Below are 22476 nucleotides of genomic sequence, written 5' to 3'. Positions count from 1 at the left end.
AACACAATGGAAGAACACATAGGTGAAGCATATGCAACAGGTTATCACGAAGCAGCAAGTATATGAAGGAATGGCACTTGTGCACTACCTGTGCTTTTTAACTTTCAAGGTGGTATTTTTCTGTCATGTTTTTTACTCATGCTCATCTGTCAGGATTGCCTTGTATATGCCATCCACATGAAACACATGCCAGTTTGTGGCTATGCTGCACAGCCTAGCACCTGGCATACCATCTGTTCCCATGGTAGTATCCAAAACCATGGCAATACATACCTCTAAACTACTTAAAGGACATTCTAATCAATCACTACCTGAAGAAGTGAACTAACACAGCACTCCATATACTTAAGGAGATGTCCTGAAACAAAGACAGTCAAGCCTAGCCACTCCATGGTGGGATAGCAATTCAAGGAAAAATAGAAAATGGAATAATTTTATCTGAATGCACTTACAAAGATCTGGTTGCCTCTTTCAGGTCAGAAAATAAAGTGTAAACCTTCCAAAGCCCTCAAACAGCAGTTTGAAGTAATTACCTTTAGTTATCACCAGTTAAGTTATTTTATGGTTAGTCTGTACTGAAAATGGAGTATTCTCTACTGGATATTTTGAGGACTTCCTAAGGACAATATAAAATATTAATGGTTGTGCATATGACTGACATCAGTAAGCCTTACCAAGGTGGGAAACCACAAATAAGATAAAACATGAACTGAACTAAAGTTTGCCATGAGACAGGACTGGTGCCACAAAACCAGTGGCACCAACTCTAGGATGAGCCTAGAGAAATGAGTTGCCTGCTTTAAGAACAGAATTAAACAGAAGTTGCCTAGAATTTTCAGCAAACATTAACATCATCTGAATCCTTTTCTTTTAAATGCTTTGCAGAATACATACTTTCTTTTGGTAGGGGGAAAAAAAAAAAAAGGACTCTAGCCATTTACATTTAGGGAACAAAATTTTGGTTTAATCCAGCCTCAAGACACAAATCAACAATGAAAAAAATAGTGGACTGGGTGATATAGTGCATAGAACACATGCTGGCTAGTAGGGTTCTCAGGAAAGGTAATCCAGATGAAGTGGATCAACATGATAGCTTTCACATAGTAAGAAAAAAGCCATTTCAGCACAAAATATTCTTAATGCAAGCTGAGGGTAACCAGTTCTGGACACTATCTTAATAAAACAAAAAAAACTTCTCAGTATTCAGAGTATTTCAGACATGCCATCATAATTACTAAAGTTCTTACTCCCATGTATTTTAAGCAATCCTAATGCTTTTCATTACAGTTACTGAAATTAACAACTGTGCAACAACACTCAATCAAGCAAAAGATACCAGTTTTCCTTAGTAACTTCACCATCACATTACATGGTATGAGGGAAGTCTATACAACACAGGTGCAGACAACAAGAAGTGGGAGGAGCCATGTGTACAGTATCATTCATGCCATATACATAACAAACATTTATAATAAAAACTGCTCAGTGAGCAGCAAGTCTCAGAGCTTTAAGTTTTAGGCAGCACTTGAAGCCTGAAATAGTCCTATTGTCGGACAGAGGCTCAGCAAAGCCAGAATTAATGCAGGTAAGCTATAATCACAGTTTTCTACACTGTACTTTGAACACAAAGGTCAGAAACACTTGTTCAGACTTGCAAATAAACACTTCTGATGAGTTCACGTGCATCCACACCTTTCTCAGCCCCACCTCAAGAACCAATTCCAAAATCATCAGCACCACTTGTTTTCACACTTGATCCTTGCATACTATTACTCATACTTACAATGTTATAGTCATCCATTAAGTATCAAAACTTGAGGCCCTGGTTCAAAACAACTATCAAAACCAGCTTCTTAATATCAAAGATCATACCTAGATTCTACATATTTGTTAGATGCAGCATCAGGAATGACTTATCGTGCATATAAAGCATACTATCAAACAACACTAAAAACACTGGCATTGCAGTAAAAGAGATTTTTTTCAGCTGAGAGAATAAAATTTAGTCAGTGCGCAGAAGATTTAGTTAGCATATTTGTTCTTCAGTGTCTGAGGTGAGAAAAAAATGTTCCCAGATAAGATCAGAAAAATCAGTCTTAAAAAAGAAATTCTCCAAGACTCGTTAGTCACACAGGATTCCAAAGAAGTTAGCTTAGCATCCCATCATCCTTGGGCAGTCTAAAGCCTACGTAGCTCCCACTAGTCTAGGAAAATCATTCATTGATCTTTTGTTGAAAGGCCAAAAGCATAAAAATCTTGTAGCAACAGCTGTCATTCATGCATGCTTTTAGAAAGCCTACCAGCAATTGCACAGGAAGTATAGTAAAGGCCACACGGATTAATTAGGGTTTACTCCAAGCCCTGCCACAGAGCTATTAAACACACACTAAGCAAATCAGTTGAAAAGAACTAATACAATCTAAAAGTACTTCTGTCAGGCATTGTGACATTATCTCTTAAAAACAGATACATTAAAAAAAAGCAAGAACCTTCTTGACTAACAGATAAATAATAAATAAATAAAGCACTAGCATTTCTGGCTGGGGGTCATGTTCATCAGATAGCTACTTTACAAAACCAATTAAAATTTTAAGAAACAGCTAAAAAAAACACCCTCTGTCAGAATAAATGAATGAATGATAGCATTTTTCAGCATACACACTACCCATATCAAATGACTTCTGTCATGTGTCTTGAATTGTATTTTTGTAGGTGTTGTGGTATTTTGTTTGGTTTGGGTGGTTTTACCTCTTTCACAGAACACGAGCAACAAAGACCTTACCTCAACAAAGCATTTTGTGGTGCTTTTCATTTCCCTTCAGTTTATATCTACAACAGGGAGATTAGGACTCGAGGGTTTGCTTGATTGCTATCAGTGCAAAGTGAAATCTGCAGAGCACTCTTTACTAGGTATGTGATCACAGGTTACAAGAGAGCAATGAAAATCAGAGAGCTCAGGAGACAATGGCAATAAGGACACAAATTTTTATTCAAGACACAAGCATTTCTAAACCCAGATTAATAATACTCATCAAGAGCAATTTTAAGAACTGTGTAAGAACAAGTAAAATAAAACTCCTTCATAATTACAGGCTGCATATGCAAAACTTAAAACACACTAAATTACCATGAAAGTAAATCAAACAACTCATGTTAGTAATAAACACAAAAACTAGCAAAATCAAGTTTAAAAATTTAAAGAGTTTTACAAAAGTTGTTATTCATTAATCCATTAACATGGATGTTGTATCTGACATATCTAATTACCATTCACTTGAACATTTAAAAGAATTTAACCTTAAGAACTCGGTATTATTAAATCTCTGCTTGAGAAGCAAAACAGCTTTTCAGTGTTTTTGTAACTCACTAGTACAAGTCACCCTACTGTTCTTTCAACGCAATAATCCTTCAACTTATTTGTATTATTTGTTGCATAAATTCTACATACTTATGAGATTCTTGTAATGAAGCTTAGTCATTAAATGACTCCACAAAACCCACTAGCAGAAGGCTCCTGAAGTTGTAATCAAGTTGTTTATGCATAATGTCACTCACCCCATATTGGCAAGTCATCAATATACATCTGGTACCAATAATGATTTTTGATAGCATACACAAACGCATCTCTTCTTCCTTTGTCCAAGTCGATTTCACAGTAAGTAGTCTGCATTACATCATCTGCAAAAAAATAAAGCACAGTTAATAATTTGTTAATGAGCCGGCTCAAAGTGAAGACAAACCAAACAAATGGAGGAACAGACACTGCTGGAGTCTTTAACCCCTCCTGGCTATCCTCAAGTACATAACCAACACGGACATTTAAAAAGGAACCATTAAAGCAATTACAAGATTGTTTTTGTAAACATACCCTTCCACATGCAGAAGCTTCCCACAGATAGACTAAGGAAAGGCTTCACAGTATCCTTTTGCTACTTCACACACACTAAATTAAGATCCATCAGCTGATGGCAGCTTTACCTGGACAGACCATGAGACCTCTTCTACTTTAAGAAGAGGCATGATCAGGCTCACTGACTAGGAATACTGTTTGTAAAAATTAAAACTTTTTAAAGTTCTCAGTAATGGTCAAGAAACTACCAGAAAGGAAGAAACAAAGCAATTGGGGTAAGAGTAGAAAAAAAGGACAGAAGACAAAAATAGGAATAAAGCAAAAAATGCACAAAAGACTGCATCTGGAAATAAAATAAATCCACCTCTTCACGACAGAAAGCTATTTTTCTCCATCTACAAGTCATAAGTAATGCAGTTAACAGTCATTCTTTCACATTCCAGTTTCCTTCCCTGTTTCCTTTTTCAAGTGGAAAAAGACAAGAATAAGATAAAATAATCTCATATTAGATAATCTCTTATAAAATAATAAAACAAGAAAAGATAAGAATTCAGCCAGCAACCGATTTAGACACAACCCCCCCCATCTGCCTCTTAGTAAATGTTTTCACTCTGTAAATACTGAAACAAAGTGAACGTAATTCCATCTCCCCTTTCTTCTTTTTGTCATCACTAGAATCAAGAACCCATTTCTAATAGATAAGATTAATTTGTGCCCCAAGTACAGCTCTAATCTGCATCAAAATTCAGCTTACTTTCTCCTATACTCTAACTGCAATATAAAGCTTAAGAAGAAAATCAAACCACCAACACAGAAAAAGCAGTGGCAAGTAGAATATTTCCAACACAAAACATTATTTCTCTGATAACAACAATTTGTCAAAATTAAAATACGCACAGTATGTCTGGTCAAATAACACTTAAGCAAAGTCTGGTGAAGCAAGACAGTAAGAAAATAGCCAAAAGCAGTCCTGCATAGTTGTGGGGATTTCCTATAGCCCCGGAGAAGATAACGTTCCCAGCTATTCTGGAATGGATGCATCTCTTTCTCCTGTTTCTTATCAAAACAAGCTTTAGCATTTTCTAGTTTTGTTTTGTCCAAGACCTAATGAATGCCCTCTAAGCTTAATTTTTTCACTAAACATATATACATATATATATACACACACACACACACTTTTTCAGACTGATTTATTAGGCAATAAAACTTCTGCAGAGGTAAAAAAAAAAAGAGAGTAACAAACCATTCAAGTCAACAAGGGTCCCAACATGACTTTTAGATCATGGACTACATTTTCAGGACCCATACTGACACATTAAGGAAAAGGAAGCCATTACAGCTGGCACCACAGCTAAAACAGTTACAAATCCATGTCTCAATCTGCACTTACACCTCTACTGAGCTGAATCCTATACTTTTTGGGCTATGTTCCCCCCCAAAATGCCTCTGCTTGGCATTTGCTCACTGTAACAGATTTTTTTGAGTCATCTTGACATTAATTAGAAAAAAAAAAAAAAATCAGAATCCCTATCTTCTAGATTTGTTGCTAAGTATGGATTAATTACTTCCAAAATACTTGGCACTTTACTGTCACTCTCTAGTAGTTTCATACTATACTCAAATAAAGGATAACACCTTTCTAATGTAAAAATTTTTAACTCACAAAGGATTGTTCAACATGTAGAGGTCAAATGAAAATATACTGTGAATTAAAATAAAGGTAAAAGAGAAATGGTATAAGCTGTTAAATGAAGCATTACCTAGTGCTGGAGCACACAAACCTCATCTGGGGAAGTGCTACAGGGGCCAGGCTGGTTTTAGAAGGTGCTCGCCTTACTACTTCACTCATGCACACAGGAATACCAGCACAACTGAAGGACAACACAGGGATAGGAGCAAGTGCTACTAGTGATACAAAAATGACATGAACTATAAGTGCTCTTTTTAGAGACCTTTCCCATTTCATAGCCTGAATATGGAAGTCTTTGTTTGCAGTTATTAACCAAGACATATTTGGTACTGGACTGTAATTTGATACCAAGTTACTCAATGGGCTTTCAGACCCCTGGAATTTGCCACTTTTTGTTGTTTGTTTTGGGTTTGGTTTTTTTTTTTTTGTTTTTTTTTTGTTTTTTTGGTTTTTTTTACTAACTGAAACAAGCCCTTCTGTGTTTAATACTCTGGTATGTAAACAGTGGCTTTTGCTGCTGTAAAAAAAAAAAAAAACAAAAACAACCAACCAAAGAACTTTCAAATATAATTTAAAGTGAAATGACTGCACTGACATGCAACCAGGCTGCAGACAGTAGCATGCCACCAAAAAACTGTCTTCATCCATTTTTATGGATTTTACTCCTGGTTATTCAAAATACCAAAAGGCATCACAGAGATATTACAATCAGCTACACTATGAGTTACTCCGCAGACACAAAAACCCAGCAGAATCATTAGAAACAACCTCATTATGTTCTTGAAAAACACAGGCATGACTTTACATATGGTATGCAATTTTACCCTCAGCCATACTACACAGTACAGTTCCTCTCACCTCCCCCTAAAACCAGTGAATGAAGGCAAGAGAAATGAAGACAAGTGCTTTCTCCAGCCACTGAGAATGCTGAAGCTGTCATTTAGTTACAGGGTGGGATTAGATGGTGAAGCTTAAATCCACTGTGTTAAATCACTAAATGAAAGTATCTTAGAACAGCATTGAGTGGCTGGGGAAGCTGAAAGTCTACTTTATTACAGCTTTACCAGATCTAAAGTTTTGCATATATTAGTTCTCATCCAAGTTATGGTTGCATGTATAGCCAAGAGAAGTGTGAAGTTAGAGGTATGTTCTGTATTGTGTCTACATCAGGGATGTCAAAGCGGTAACATCTGCTATCTAACACTGCTTCACTAACGTCAGCAGCACATTAAGCAAATTTTCACAGAGCATGAAAGCAAGACTCACTATAAAAGCAGGTGTGCTTATGCCGGACTTCCAATTTCCTATGAACAGTCAGATCAACTGGGTTTTAGTCAAACATATAAACCATATAAAACCTCATTATATCTGACCACCACCTAGTACAACACTGAAAATCATCCTGAATGGCTGTCATTTTCTAGAGATATTGCAGAAGGAAGTCTTGGACAGGGAGTTCTCACATAGAATTTTGGTAATTTAATAACATTTCTAAATAAGTGCAAAATTAAAGTATGTTAATAAATCCTTTTCCCCTTCAAATTAATCTTCTCTAATTGGTATTGTATGGTAATGTCAAAAATTAATTTTCTAATTGAAGTTGCTATGATCCCAATGTTCAATACATTTAATAATTCACTAGGTCTTGTGTAACATAGAGGATGTCAATTTCAATGCTTGAAGAAAGAACTTGACATATTACATAAAAAGCATTATTACTCTAGATTTAGTTTGACACAAGAATTGAGCCAACTGAAAACTTAAAGTTATATTACAATATAAGTGTATGTTAATAGCTCACAACTGTCTTCACAAGGATATTTATACAGACTTGAGACCTGTGATATAAGAACAACACTTCATATTTGTAACAGAAGGGAAATGCAGTTATCCTATATGGTCACAGTTATCTTTTCACTACTTCATGGATTCTTGAATACAATGTAGATTTGCCCCACCAGTCACCACTACAAGCATTCAAGTGAAAACTTCCATTCTCAGAATACATTTCTGCAAGGCCATAATTTTTCTTATTGTTTCAAAAATACAGGCAAGGCCCACTGATTCAACTGTCAGTTCTACTTATGCAGTCTATAGTACTTCAGTTACTGACGGATGCAGCCAAAATAATTCTCCAAATATGAACATGCAGTTTCACGATTACCTGCTACTGCTGTCCAGTCAAACTATGTTGAGAAGAAAGAAAACTGTTTTTTATTGCAAAAGCTAATTTATTAGAACAATTCCAATTTTCCTCTACTCACTCCAGAGGATAAAAATCTAGAAGTACAAAATCCAAATCTAATTTAATTTCATAAACTCTTACAACACTCACTGAAAGAGAAAAAATACCTGTAATTGTTAGTCTTGCCATAATCCCAAACACAGGAGGAAAACCATGATTACCTGTTAACTCCGAACTTAGATCCAATTCACACATTCATGAAGAAAATCTATACAAGTCTTTCAGGTGGTCATGCCAGCATTTTGAAAAGTAGGTCACTGTGGTTAGATATTTAAATGCATATTCAAGCAGCTAAATGATTACTGAAAGGCACTTCACCAGCTCTTAATCATTTCAGCTATAGATGTTAGAAACTCAACACTCCTTGTATCTTTTTCTTAAGAACGTATGAATCTACTGGTGTCAAAATAGAAGCTTCTATTTGTTATGAAAAAAAAAACACCACAAATCACCAACAACCCTGTTCCAATTTCACTGTAGCAACTTCTGGACCACTCGTGCATAGGTGGGAGCATGGATCAATCACAACAAGATAAAATTTATCCATTAAAAACAAAAATCAGTTTCACCGATATAAAGCAGCTACAATTATTTTTTTTAAAAAAAGGGAACACCCCTTTAGCCAAGAACAAGATCTACCATTAAAGAGTCACCAAAAACCTGAGCTTCCATCACATTTCAACCACCAAACTGGAAAAGAATTCTGCTAAATTTTAAAAGCTGGACTATAAAATTTAAATTTTCTTACATGCACTGGGTATAAATTTTACTGGCTTTATGGCAGCTTTTAAACCTGTAAAAAAAAAAAATTAATCTCAGAGAACAATCTTTTGCTCTGTTCTTTTACTTTAAAAAACTGTATATCAAGGGGATTTGGACTTCAACAACTTTTAGATTACTTTATATTAAATAAATACCAGTAACTAATGTTACAATTTATACTTGATACTCTGAAATTTGGAAAAAAGGATATTTTAATACTTTTAATAGCAGATTAAAAGATAGTAAAATAGAGCTGATTCCCATTCAGATTTTACTTCATGGATCCACTGCTACAAATACTAAAGCACTTCCTGATATAGAAGCTGTTGGATGCCAGCTAACAGCGAAGAAATTATTGTCTTCATCTTTTATCCAGAGGACACAGATTGTAAGGGGAAAAACTAGAAGTGCATATGGACAGCTTCCCAGATCATGTACACAGATTTAGTCATCAACCAGCTACCGTGTACCATCTGCTTTATAGAAAACATCTGACCTGCAGCCACTTTGGTCAGGAGTTAAATTCACTGCAGGTACAATACAGATTATCAATCTACAAAGAGTGCCAATGTGTTGATAATAATAAATAAATTTTTAAAAATCAACAAAGGACATGGATGAAGAGGAATTCCCTATCTGCTGGGAAATGTACCAGCACATCAACCACTTACATAGTGATATGTATACTTATACTTACAAAAGTATATGTATACGTACATATACTTACAAAGCCACTTATACTTACAAAACACCTGACTCTTTTTGAAATCTCTACTCTTTCAAACCCATTCAAAGCCTGTTTTGCACAACATCATGTCCAGTCTGTCTGGAAGAATATACCCCAATATTGCAACTACATAGCTCGTATGCACTCGTAAAGCAATTAAGAGATGCAAAAAGACACCTGAAAAAACTAGTATGAGTGGAAGACCAGATCATAAAACCTGAATAAACTGCACTCAATTTTTCACCATAAATAATACTTATAATAGAGAAAATCTAAAGCTTTTTGTGTCAAAATATCAGCACAAGCAGGTGTGAAGCAGAATACGAAGCTCATAACCTGAAAGCAAAATGAGACTTAAGGAAAACAGGTTTACCTGTTGTAAAGAACTACAGAAGACAGTAGATAAACTAATATGGCAGGGACATTATCAAAACTGAAACAATCACAAGGTACAAAAACCACAGCACTTCACCATTCTGAATTCATGTTAGTCCAGCCTGGTTTTTGCTCCCTGTAGTTCTGAATGCCAAAAGACTGCTCTTAGCCAAATAGGAATGGTATCAATTGCTATGTATTGAGGAGCAGGAGGATCAGTATTACCCAAGTTGTACTTATCTGCGTTTAAAAAACACATTAAGTATCTTTTTTCTAAGTGTCAGATTAAAGAATTACTGAAATAGAAACTTATTAATTTCTCCACTATTAGGGTATTTTACAGATGTATTTGAGAGTGTATTTCCCTCAGAAATGGCAGAAAATACTCTGGAAAGCTAAACTACATCTGACTGCAGACTACAAAGTGGTCACAAGAAGAGACAAAAGATAAACTGCAAGCTTCATATATCTAATCTGTTATTTCAGGAAAAAACAATACGAACATGATTTACAAATCTAAACCAGCCTGACTAGTGCTTCTGGTACAACAGAGGCTCTAGCTTTTTTGGACACCTAAGGAAGAAAGTTTTTCAAGCATTTCATCCAGTTCCTGATGTTGAGCCAGTTCATTCCTTTCCCTTGATAATCATCTCAACACTTCTACCCTAAAAATAAATTACTAAATTACTACCTCCAAGACAACAAGGAAAAGGGCAGGTCTGGGACAGAAATGCTGAAAAGAGAGCTACAGAACAGCACAATCTGCTCAGTACTCCCAGTCACAAAATGAAAAGACTTGATCTAGCAGAAGTTTGACATGATAAGGGGATAAATTAACTATGGATAATCTTCAGAAAGCAAATCTGGCAATAAGACACTTCATAATAGTAAACATTAACTCACAAACTTCCCGGTCTCTTCAATTTGGTGCTGCATCTAGAGAATACACTTGTCACTGGAATAACACAATCTCTTCACAAAGATGGGGCAATTAAAGGAAGTAAAAATTACACATATAGCTGGCTGTAAAAATAAATATTTATCATATTCTGACAACAGAAGTTTTACTTAATCTTCACAGTCATGTTGAATTGCTGTCATTTGCCTTCTCTGTTCTATGTTGAGTTTCTGAGCATATTCTCTGAGGTTTGACAGGAAAATTTCTCCCATATTGAATAGTTTCAGCATGCTACAAGTCTTGCAAACCAGTAATAGGACTGTTTTCCAGTGTTTGTGCAGGTACAGTTCCTTTCTTAAAATAAAAAATTCAACTCCAAATTCCTTTAATGCAGAAATCCTATCCCCTATGCAACTTAAAATTTTATGAAGAATTTATGATTTTAACAAACTTTTATTCTTTTATTCCACTTATCCTACTTGTAACAAAAACCTCATCAGGTCTCTTATTTTGCAGATGTCCAGTTTTGGTTAAAACTTTTTTAACTTACAGAAACTAAAGTCCCATCTGATTGCAAATACTCAGACAAGAGATACTATGCTTAAGTTCTCCATCCAGTGCTGGTGATGCAATGAAGTGTAGCTCTCTAGGGAAAAAAAATACATATACAGAAAACCCCAAATTGAATTAAATACATAAATGTTAAAATTCAGTGCAGAAAAAAATAATCTGTTATTATTTGAAGCTCTGCAACTACCAGTTACAAATATCTGAAAGGACTCTGGGTACCAAAGAACACCCACAGAGAAATTATGCAATAGAAGACTCTGCACCTAATACCAAGAAATGTATTTGCAAGAGAAGTTAAATGTCATCTCTTGAAAAGTATGGAAAGAGGGAGAGGACAGAAAACAACATAGAAAAAAACCAGACCAGCTCCATCCTGACCGGCATATGATGAGTTAGAGCCAATAATACAAAGGTATTTGTCAAAGGTATTTTAAACCGGACTATAAGCAGAAGGATACAACAATTAACTTTGGGTTAAGGTAGAACTTTGAGATGTTGAGCCCTTGCTACTCCTTTCAAACTGCAGAGTCTGCAAGTATTCAACATCACAGGAAAAAATTATATCTTCAGAATTGACAATTCCAGAATATTAATGCCAATAAATATACTTTCAATCATTCATATATAGAAAGCTTAGTTTTACTTTATAAAATGTAATCAGTTACTTCAGAATCATGTATCTGCTGCAAGCATCTTCCTTTCAGGCACACAGATGAAAAGTGTACCGTAAACTGAAAAGCCAATAGTAGTAGACAGTATTGCAGGGCATTTCAAGCAACAATACAAAATACACTCAGTTGCTAGCAGCAGCAAACTTCCAGTGCTTCTAGTTCAAAAATCACATTTTAAGGGTTCGTAGGTTTCTTTACATGGTTAATGCACTTTCAATTGCTTACCTTTAAATTTGATGTCAAGACCACTAAATTCCAATTCAACTCCTTGAAGTGCTTCTCCTAGGGTTTCATGGTAATGGCTGATGCTTTTTTTTGATCCAACACAGAAAGGAAGAGAGAAGTACTTGTATGTTTCTTGGCGATTGTGGTAGGGTCCTACTGTATTCATCCATAAAACAACTTCCTCTTTATCTTGGTACTGAAAGATAAAGTTATTGAGTTAGATAAGAAACCCAGCAGAATGAAAATATTCAAGGAACTCTCTCATTAACTAGCGAGGCAGGATTGCTCAATCACAGGCAACAGTTATATTTAAAGACAGTCAAGTATTTTTTGTCTTTTGGGTGGCAGGGATTCTAGGGCAAGATTTTCTGTCTGCTTTCCTATACAAAAAAAAAAAAAAAAAAAAAAAAAGCTTTGTCAATCGTACAGTTTCTTACAGCCTATCACTGAAGTATCATAAAAGGGGGATTCATACAAATTTAACAGAGAAGCAGAAGATGCAGAGAGCAGAAGTGGAGAAAAGCAGAAGTCTCAAATAATTAAGCTTTTACAAATTTTGCGGAAACACGCATCTGTTAAAAGCAAAGCTCTACTTATCTTCACCGAAAAAAAGGAAATATCAGAATACGATCTTGTTAATCTTAGCAAATAAATCAGGCAATCTACCCATGGCATCAAATATACTATATTTTCCTAAAATGCAACTCCTTTTCATTTTTGTAATGGTATAAATTACAGTCAAAATTCCCAGAAGAGCACAACACCTCTCAAGAAGCACTAAAATTAAACTGTGGCATACCTACAGTAGCCAAGAGATAAAGTCAGACAGAAGGACTGTATTTTGATGCATTTCCAACATTCTCAAGCTGAAAAAACAAAACAGCAAGGAGTCTGGTGGCTGCCATGAAATTCTTTCTGGGAACATCCACCCTTCACTTTCCACACCTAGTGCTAGCCAGGAAAACTTATTCCTTGGCTAGAAGCCAGTAATTCTTTTCAAGCACTTATAACTTTTCAACAACAGAGTCCTTACAGCCATTCACCTATCAGTATTTAAATACTGCATAAATGCAGGAAAATTAAGTGATTTGGTATCATTACTCACACTGTATCTGAATGTATCTGGATGAAGTATCAGCTTTGATGGTTACTACAATACCTCTCACTCAACACTTCTTCACCTACTGTAATTTCAGTAAGTTTGAAGGGACAGTGATCTAACTTTTAAGGTAGGAGAAAAACCCTGCTTGTAACTGTACACACCTACAAGCACGATCATATAGATCCTGAGGTTTTTTTAACAATTCAGAAGAATAAACTACTATTTTAAGACCAATACACAAACACAGACCACACTGGAGAGGAAAAGAAAGTCAAATGTTAATTTATCGTAACTATTTCCTAGTGCACAACTGAAATATTGAACACAGTTCTGCATCTCCCTTTTTAACAAATGAACAAAGGTTCTTCAGTTCCATTTATTCTGAATAACTACAGTCAGAATGACAGGTCAACTCAGAAATAATTAGCTACATGTGGAATGCAATAAATTCTTCAGATGAGGTGTTTAAAAGTTAAAGACAATGATTTAAACAAACATGTTTTGGGAAATAATTTAATACCTTTACACTAACATGTCATCTCAGTTACAAGCCTCATCTTTTTTTTGTTTACAAAGATGCACGAGGGTCATTCCAACCTCTTATGTGAGCTACCTCCAACAAGAAACTTTAAATATCTTACTAATTTCATTCTGAGCTGCAGCAGAGACCAAACACTTATCAGTTTCACAGATCTAGTCAATGAAAGAACAAAGAAAGAGTAAACAACACAGCAGGAGAAACTAGACATTCCTCCTCTCTGCCAGCAACCAGGAAGGTTATACCAGTACAGTTTCAAAGAAAGTTGGGAAAGAAGGAAAAAGAAAGAAAGAAAAATCACAGCTTCAGCCCCCTCAGCAGCAAAAGCAGATAGTGGAATCTGCACTACGATACCATCTCTAGCTCTTGCCAATGTAGCAAAGACAAGTTGGTCCATATCTCTTTCTAGTCTGTTATGCCTAGCACGTCTTCTGTTTCTTTCTCCAACAGCTGCAGAACGTATTTTCAGCCCTTTCTCAAAATGGTCTTAACTTGTCAAGAGCCCACTTTAGCATTACTCCTTGTAATGCAACAGCTCACATGTGAACTGAGCTATGTCTATGTTCAACCTTCAGTAATAGAATATGACAACATCTTTAGGTCTGTGAATTAATCTTTGACACTGCATGAATAAAGCAAGCACTGTCCACCACTTTACTTAGCTTCTTGTTTCTGACCTGATTCACAGGAGTTGGGACCTCTGCATTTTTGGAACTATACCAAATTCCCTTCAAGTGACAGAAACCAACTTCTTAAGAACATATAATTCAAAATCTTGTTATGCTTTCTGATCTAATAACGTAACTACATTATAATTACAACATCTACGATGACAAATTTGGTCTTTGTTTGTCTCTCATCTGCATGATGCTTAGCCATCCTTCAGGGCCTACAAGTTTTTCCCACAATGACTCCAAGATGCCATCAGTCTGCTCTAGAGACAAAAGGGACCAAATCGAACATAAGCAAATAATTCAGTCCACACTTACTACTTCCTCCTTTCTCACAACCACCCCTGAACAGCACAAGAGGAATCTGTTTGGGACTGCTACGTAAATGAACACGGCACTTCAGCCATCCCAGGCTACACCTCACCCACAGTCAGCAATTTGTAGCCCATCAGGTGCTCCCAGTGCCCTCCCAAAATTAAGAAAACTGTAGTAAGAAACACAGCTTAAGCAACTTCAGCCTGAATTTGGGGAGAGTGTGTGTCTAACAGAAACTTACATGTTCTTCTCCCTACATCTGTTGGGTTTTGCTCATTCTCCATTGTAAAGATGAGCTTTCACAATCAAATATGTTTCCCTGTCATGACATATCTCATCCTTAAAATCTTACCCTAGTTGGAGGGTAATCTGGTTACAAGAACTCAGTGCGACCACAGAATTCAAGTTTGTGGTGGTTTGGGTTTTGGGGTCGTTTTTTCTTTCCTTTTTCATTACCGCCTTCACAATATCAAAGCATTTACAACAAATAACAGTGTCAACACACCTAGAGGAAAACCATTCAATACAAAGAACTAGAGTATCATGTAGGACTGTTCTGTCACCTCTATATGAGGACTTCTGCATTTGGAGAAGGCTAACATAAAACATACCTTCCAGAAGAAATGTCACATGGTCAGAGAGGTACAATAAAGTAAGTTGCTAAAGAAAGCCCTGGCTCCAAGGGAGCCACAGCACTCAGGTATGCTGTATCAGTACCTGTCAGATTTTGGCCAGCACATTCACTATCAGTCTTGCAGTAGTTTCAACTACTGTCATGCTCTTTTTAATCTTCTTTCAGCACATGTGGAGTCTCCTGCAAACTGTGGAGAAATTGGAGCCACAGAAAACAGGAAGAAAATTTCAGCTCCATAGCACCACCTTTCATTCTTATCAGGAAGAACATATTAAATAAACTATTCTCATTTCATCTGGAACTGAGCAGCCTTACATACACTGGACAAAATGACAAAACAGAAGAACCCCAAATTCTTATTTTTACTGTTCTGATACTGGCTGATGAGAAACTGTTCAGTTGTACACTCTGAGCTCTGAACACAACGGAGCAAATCAAAATCCTGTTGTCTTCTGTTAACTTTAGCAGGCAAGTCAGCAATAACTCATAGTCAAAACCTACACGGAATAAGACAGGATGTGAAGAGCCCAATAGTCTCTTTCAAAAATTGTTACACAGCAATATAAAACTTACATAACCAACTTTGTGATAGTTTCCTTATCTGTTGATACATAATCAGCAAGCAAAATACTTTGACTCATTGAGATTCTGCCCGATCCCAGAAAACATTAAAAAAGCATCAAGAACTCCCTGTCAATACAGGTATAGAACAAACAAAAGAGAAAGTCAGCTACAATGTACAAGAATGCTACTATGTGCAGGGATACCCATATCACACACCCAACGAGTTAAATTCACCAAGAATAGCTGTCATCGTAAGAGATCTAAATAAAAATTTCTTGCTCTCATTCCACATAAGGTAAGGGGTCCTGAGTCACTATCTGACACATCACCGCTACAGGACTTCTAGAAAATAAACAAACATATTCCTATTACAGCTGTATCTAAACTACTGCAGCTTGCAACAGGGGCAAGCAATAATGAAATAACATCTCAAACAGTAAAATAATTTGAAGTAAAAATTATGATCTGCAGAGTAGACTCCTGATAATCAGTGACATAAATCTAGAGTTACACATATGCGTCAATGCAATTTTATCTTCATCCCTTATGGAAACAGATGCCAAACATCTTCCTAATATGAAGAATTTATTTTGCTGTACTGAAGTACTGCTATTTCAGAAATTCTTTTTTGTTCTTCATTCTCTTTCCTGACTTGTTTGCATTGAATTAGATGGTGGAAAGGTAGCTTTTCACATGCCAGAAGGTAGACAACAGTGTCCTATTAAGAACATAGTAACTGACAAGACAAAAAAGGTCAACAAAGAGAATGCTGCAATCCCTACCCTGGTAGATCCCATGGTATATATATCATGGCATATCTACCTGGTCTATCTTCCATGACAATACCACTACTGAAAACTCAGATGTGTGCATCACTTTAAGGCTTAATACAAAGACAACTCCCATATATCTGTATGGTTTAAAAACTATTCAAGCATAGCAATACTGAGACTATCTTCAACACAATACGTGCATCTTTCCTGTTACCCACTAGGGCACTTATGATATCAAAAGCAACTTAATGTTCTCTTTGCACAACCATAGAAATCAGCACAGTAGCCCTAGAAATAATTTATTTATTCTATAAAACAATTAAGGCTAGATTAAGTCAGTATATGAAAGGTTGCAGAAAAGGATATGAGGCTGGCAGGTTCTTGATATTCTTTTTTAAACCATGAAAACACTGCAAAAAGCAATGGAGGCACAAAGGATTACAACTACCAAACCCTATGTGATGATTCAGCAAAATAAATTCAAATCAAGATAGTTTCTTTCAGAACGTATGCGATTTTACTCCTTTTCTCAAGATGAAGTTTGGAGTGAGGCTTTCCATAATGCAGTTCCTTGAATACCAGCATGTCTTTCAGGGGAAAAAGGACCAACATTATCTGCTGCTGGCGGAGCAAATCTGCAGAAGCAGAACAGGAAATGAGAAGCAGCAAGTAAGACTCAATCGACAAGTAATATCCCAGGCTTCTAGTCCCCAGTATCTCACAGATATTCTATCAATCAAACACTGTGATAATATTCAATGTTTGCAGTTCACATCCATAGTCTATTAAACCATGGATTTCAGCCTCATGCTCTCCTTCAGATAAAGCAGGTTATTTCTAGCAACATCTCTGCATTTCTCTGAATTGTAGGTCTCACTAGAGCGGCTAGAACTGTACTGGCAGCACAGTCTGAACTACTGTACAAGCAGACCTTTTACTGTGACACTTCTTAGATGCACAAGTTTGCTCAGGCACACCACGTCCTGCTTCTGTGACATTTATATCACCTCTTCAAAACGGAACCACAAGAACTTCAAAAAGGAATCAGGCCGCTCATCTGCACACAATTTTGTATGCAAAGAGGTATTTTACATGCCGTGAAATGTTTTCTACGGTGTCTCTCTGACAACTGACAGATATAATACAAATTTCATAATTTTATTTATTAATCTTAAACAAGATTTACAGGCTCAGGGCTTTAACATACTTCATCAAGCTAAAATAGAAACAAAAATGCTTTTCTCAATTATTCTAAGTTAGGAATTTTGCTGCACAGCATAGTCTGGGTTTTGTTTATTTTTCAATGTTTGTCATGTACTTCCATGCTTACAGAGCACTGATAATTAAATTGAAGCAATGTTAAAATGCTACCTACTCCCTAGACCATTCCCCTGAAACAAAAACCCCAGGATACTTCAGAATCTTTTTATGGTTTGCCTATTTTACCATAGGCTCCAACAAGTCTTGAAACAGAACACGTGAAAGCAAAGGCCAGGCAGGAGCCCACCAACCCTGCTTCTGCAGGATCAGCATATATTGTGATAAGGCCACAAGTATCTCATCTATACTATCACTTCCACGATTAACAGGCCAACTGTCAAAAAATGGTTGCAATTATCAAAATACAGGCAAAAAGCAGGTACATGACACACTCTGAAGCATGAAAATATGTTAAAGCATCAGCAGACAAGTTTTCAGTTAATTTCTGATAAACTGTTCTGCTGGGGTCTGAAGTTATGCTGCTGCACTGTCTTTTGATTTACAGATTTTAAATGCTGTGTCAAATCCCAATTACTCTTCACTTGCTATTGATTTTAAATACCCAAGTCTTTATCTTACAATTGTATGTATACTATTCTTCCCGTAACGAAATGCAAACATCATTTTTAAAGACTAATTCAAATTTAAGATAAAGGATTTAGCTGCTGATCCAATGAAGCTATTCATACCCAATATCTTCCAAAGCACTAGTACTTATAGTCCTAGAGCTTCATGCGGAGTCCTCTCACAGTTACTTTTTATAGTATTTGCTTATGCAGTCCTACAGTTATAAAATGAAGGGCAAATACAAACAGCCAGTTTACATTCATGTGAAAAATGCATACAATACACACATGTACTATACTGTATACAAGTACATATTACACCAGCAGTAAAATAATTTAAAAAAATCAACCTGCTAACACAGAGCATTAAACACTTCGGTCAGTACTTCTATACGTTCAGCATGCGCAATACAGATAAGGCCCTGTACAACGGCAGTGAAAAGTAAACCACAGCAAAATGTAATGACACACATTCACCCAGATATGACCAGACCAAGTGCTTGGGCACAAGTAGTTGCACACTAAAGCATTAAGGAAACAGCAGTGCATAATGGTGTCCTACCAACAGGACTCAAGTCTTTAAGTTAGCGAAAATTCACATTTTGAAGTTACCAAGTCCTGAATCAGTATATCACTATTTCCCATCCACTTCCCCAAAAGCAAGCAGTCTACAAAATATATCAAAACTCTGGTTATAGAAAGATTAATCTTCCTACTTCAATCATATTCAAAAGTGAATTTCATTAAAATGCAGTATTTAAGGAACACTTCCTTCAGGTTCTTAATCTCAGAATCAGAGAACTACTACACAACCCTACTCATATTTCATTCATGCTATTAATGCCTCCACTCCAACCTCCTGTCCAATATTAAAGTATCAAATTGTCTAAGCAAGGTGACAGCCTTCCAAAAAAAGTTAACTGTCTTCCTACATCAACTATTCCTAATCTATCACATGATGTTACTAAACTGGACACCATGTGAACAAGAATACTAAACCAATAATCTTGAAGAGTTGAGTAATTTAGACGAAAAAACAAGTCTTCAAAAGGAATTTGTGATTTCCATTGGTAATTGTGTAAGTAATCATTCAGAAGACCCAAACCCCATCTGAATTCAGCTTTGAAGGGAGACCTCAAAAATTAATAAATTCAATGACAGCTTTATGAAATTTTTTTTTCCCCAGAAGACTACCACTATTAAATGAATAATTAGAAATCCGTCAAGTCAAACAGCCTTTAAAATAAACACACTGCTATGCTCAAAACCATCTCACCTCAGCAGAAACCTAACCCTAAAACACAGGTTGAGAACAAAACTGGGACCTAAGCTAATTCAAAGAATATCTGCTTCCTGAAAATATTCAACATTAGCTTAACATCTCTGTCATTAACTGCAGCACTGATAAATCCCACTAGCTTTTAAAAATAAAGACAATCCTAAACAGTTTTCAAGTCTCACAAATGCACAGAATTAGACAACTAATTTTGCTTACACAAAACCTATCAATGCTATTTATCTGGTTTACTAAAAAAAAAAAAAAAAAAACCAACTTAATAAACTTACCATGCCACACCTAGAGAAAACTGCGTCAAGAAACAGTCAGGCTGCTCAAGGGCACAAAAGTTCTAACAGATAGCCTCTATGTTTAATCACTGCTACACTCTAACTCACTCCGCTTGTGAGGAAACAGGGATGGTTTTCAGTAGTCTCGCTCCAAAATCACATCTCAGCTCACTGCACAGACTTCCACCCTCCCTCCCACACCAAAAGCCATGGGAAACAACACCCCGGTGCAAAATCAGAAACTGATGAGGCACTGTTATTTACTTGCTAGAGATTCTTTTCGGGCAATATTTGCAAGCGTTTTAGAAAAACTGTCCTCATACCAATAGCTGAGTACTCAAATCAGCGGGATTTTATGCACCTATTTTCCTTAGGGGTCCATGCAAGCGTTCCAGGTCCGAGGGCTCCCTGTCCTGCTCAGCCCAGACCCACGCTGTGCCTCCCGCTCCCAGAAGCGAGCTGTCACGCTGCTCCGTGCTCCCACGGGACAGCGCCGAGCCGCGCACCGGCTCGGGCTTTTGCTCGGAAGCAAATGCAAACACCCTCCCGGAAGAAAAGGCAATTCCCGCAGAGGGCAAGTCAAACAGCAAGGCAGCCCTCTTTAAACAAAGCACGCATACCTGCCGAGGCTTTTATCTGCTCCGGGAAAATGGGGGACACGCGGTAGCCGGCTCAGCGCTACCGCGCCCGGCCGCCGCAATAACGGCGAGCGCAAGGATGTCCCAACCGGATCGGAAAAGTCCGGCGGCCCTTCCCCGAGTGTCCCGCTCACACCGAACGAAAGAGAACAGGACCCGATCCCGCAGAAACTCGCCCCGCACGACCAAAGCGGCCCGACCAGCGGAGAAGAGGAGCAGGAAGCCCCGCGGCGCGGGAGCCCCCCCGCTCGCCGCCTGGGCCGCCGCGCCCGCTCCAGCACCCCGCCAGGCCGCCGCCCGTCGCTCCCCGATCCGCCCGCCCGGCCGCGCTATCCGGGCCGCCGCGGGCGCCTCCGCCGCCGCCGGGCGGCAGCAGGGCCCGCGGGCGGGGCAGCCGGGGCCGCGGCCGCAGGGGGAGGCTGGGACCCGCCTCACCGTGTGCTCGTGCTCGTCGGCGCGGGCGCGCAGCGGCAGGCCCGGGAGGAGCAGGAGGAGGAGGAGGAGCGGCCCGGCGGCCGCGCGGAGCTGCAGCCCGGGCGCCGCCATCTCGGGCCTCGGCGTCCCCGCGCACGCAGCAGGCCCCGCCGCGGAGCCGGCCCGCGCCCCGCCGCCAACGCCGACCTGCGACGCCACTTCCGCTCCGCCCGGCCACGTCATCCGGCCGCACACCGGAAGCGCGGCGCCTACGGCGGCCGCCAGGAGCCGGAGCGAGCGGCGGCGCGGGGCCTCCGCCACGGCAGCGGCGCTGCGGCGCTCAGCGCGGGCGTAGCGGCGCTCGTTTTTGTGTTTTGTTTTTTTTTTTTTTTTTAATGGATGGAATTATTTCATACGATCGTAACATATTGATCAAGGAAATAACCTACCGTCTTTTGAGAACAACGTCACGCGGGGCTGTGTGCAAAAATAAGCGGCCCCGTTTTCTGCCGCGCTCGTACAAGAGAAGAAATTCCTGAGCGCTGAGGTGCAAAGGGCCGCCCCGGCCTGGCGGGCAGGTGCCGAGGCGGCGCGGCTGCCCCAGACCTACCGAACGGGAAGTTTTCTGTCGGATACAGCCTGCAAACCTGTGTGCGAACTTGGAACTGTGTCAAACTAGAAGGCCGAAGTAAAAAAAATTCAAACACCCACAGTCCCAGTCAAAAAGCTCACAGTTCATTGATCCATGAAACAGTTTCAATGGTCCACTGATCATTGAAACCGTTTATTGATGAGACAATTTTTAACCCGAACAAATACACAAACAATTTTCATAGGCTATCAGGCATAATATTAAAAAAAAAAAAAATGGGGCTATACTGTCTTCTCAAATATTGCACAAACCAACATGTAAATAGTGAAGGACATGAGCCAAATGCAGGAGCTGCTCCATGCTGTTACATGCCACCCATGCTTTGTAGGAATGATGCAAAACAAATTTCCCTATTTACCACTGTCCACCATACTTATACTAAAAGCTTTCCCTTTGTAGTCTTACACATTCAATCTACCTTCCCCGAGCATGTTTTAGCGAGCTACATTTATATGAAGCTTTTTCCAGAGAGTACGTTTGCATTCTCCTGCCTATTTCAGTAGAAGCAAGGTCCCTGCAGAGAGAGATGATTGTCAAAACCCATTCAAAATCCCTGTTTATATTAAAAAAAAAAAAAAAAACCCCAAACACACCAACAGCCTAGACAGCTTTGATAACACCATATGTTTCTTTCTAGTTGTTGCATCTCAGTCCAAAACAGAGTAGCTTATTCTTGGGAGACAGAGAGAGGAGGCTTCAGCATCTTCAGTTTATTCAGTACTTAAGTCTCTCAGTCAACAACAGGGCCAGCCAGAGCCATCTGCTGCAGC

General features: G+C 38.2%; 1 protein-coding gene across 1 annotated transcript in view; it reads right to left on the bottom strand.

The window, feature by feature from the left end:
- TM9SF3 (transmembrane 9 superfamily member 3) overlaps positions 1-21297 on the bottom strand; it is a 48954-nt gene extending 27657 nt beyond the window's left edge. Inside the window, exons 1-3 of the mRNA XM_032981950.2 lie at positions 21076-21297; positions 12014-12209; positions 3556-3678 (exon numbers count right to left, since the gene is read on the bottom strand). Of these exons, the coding sequence (XP_032837841.2) occupies positions 3556-3678; positions 12014-12209; positions 21076-21297 (541 nt within the window). The remainder of the gene's footprint in view (positions 1-3555; positions 3679-12013; positions 12210-21075) is intronic.
- Positions 21298-22476: the final 1179 nt, after the last annotated feature.

This window comes from Tyto alba, unplaced genomic scaffold (genome assembly GCF_018691265.1).
Source record: "Tyto alba isolate M040663 unplaced genomic scaffold, T.alba_DEE_v4.0 Super-Scaffold_1, whole genome shotgun sequence".
NCBI lineage: Eukaryota > Metazoa > Chordata > Aves > Strigiformes > Tytonidae > Tyto > Tyto alba.
This window is presented reverse-complemented; position numbering and strand designations above follow the sequence as displayed.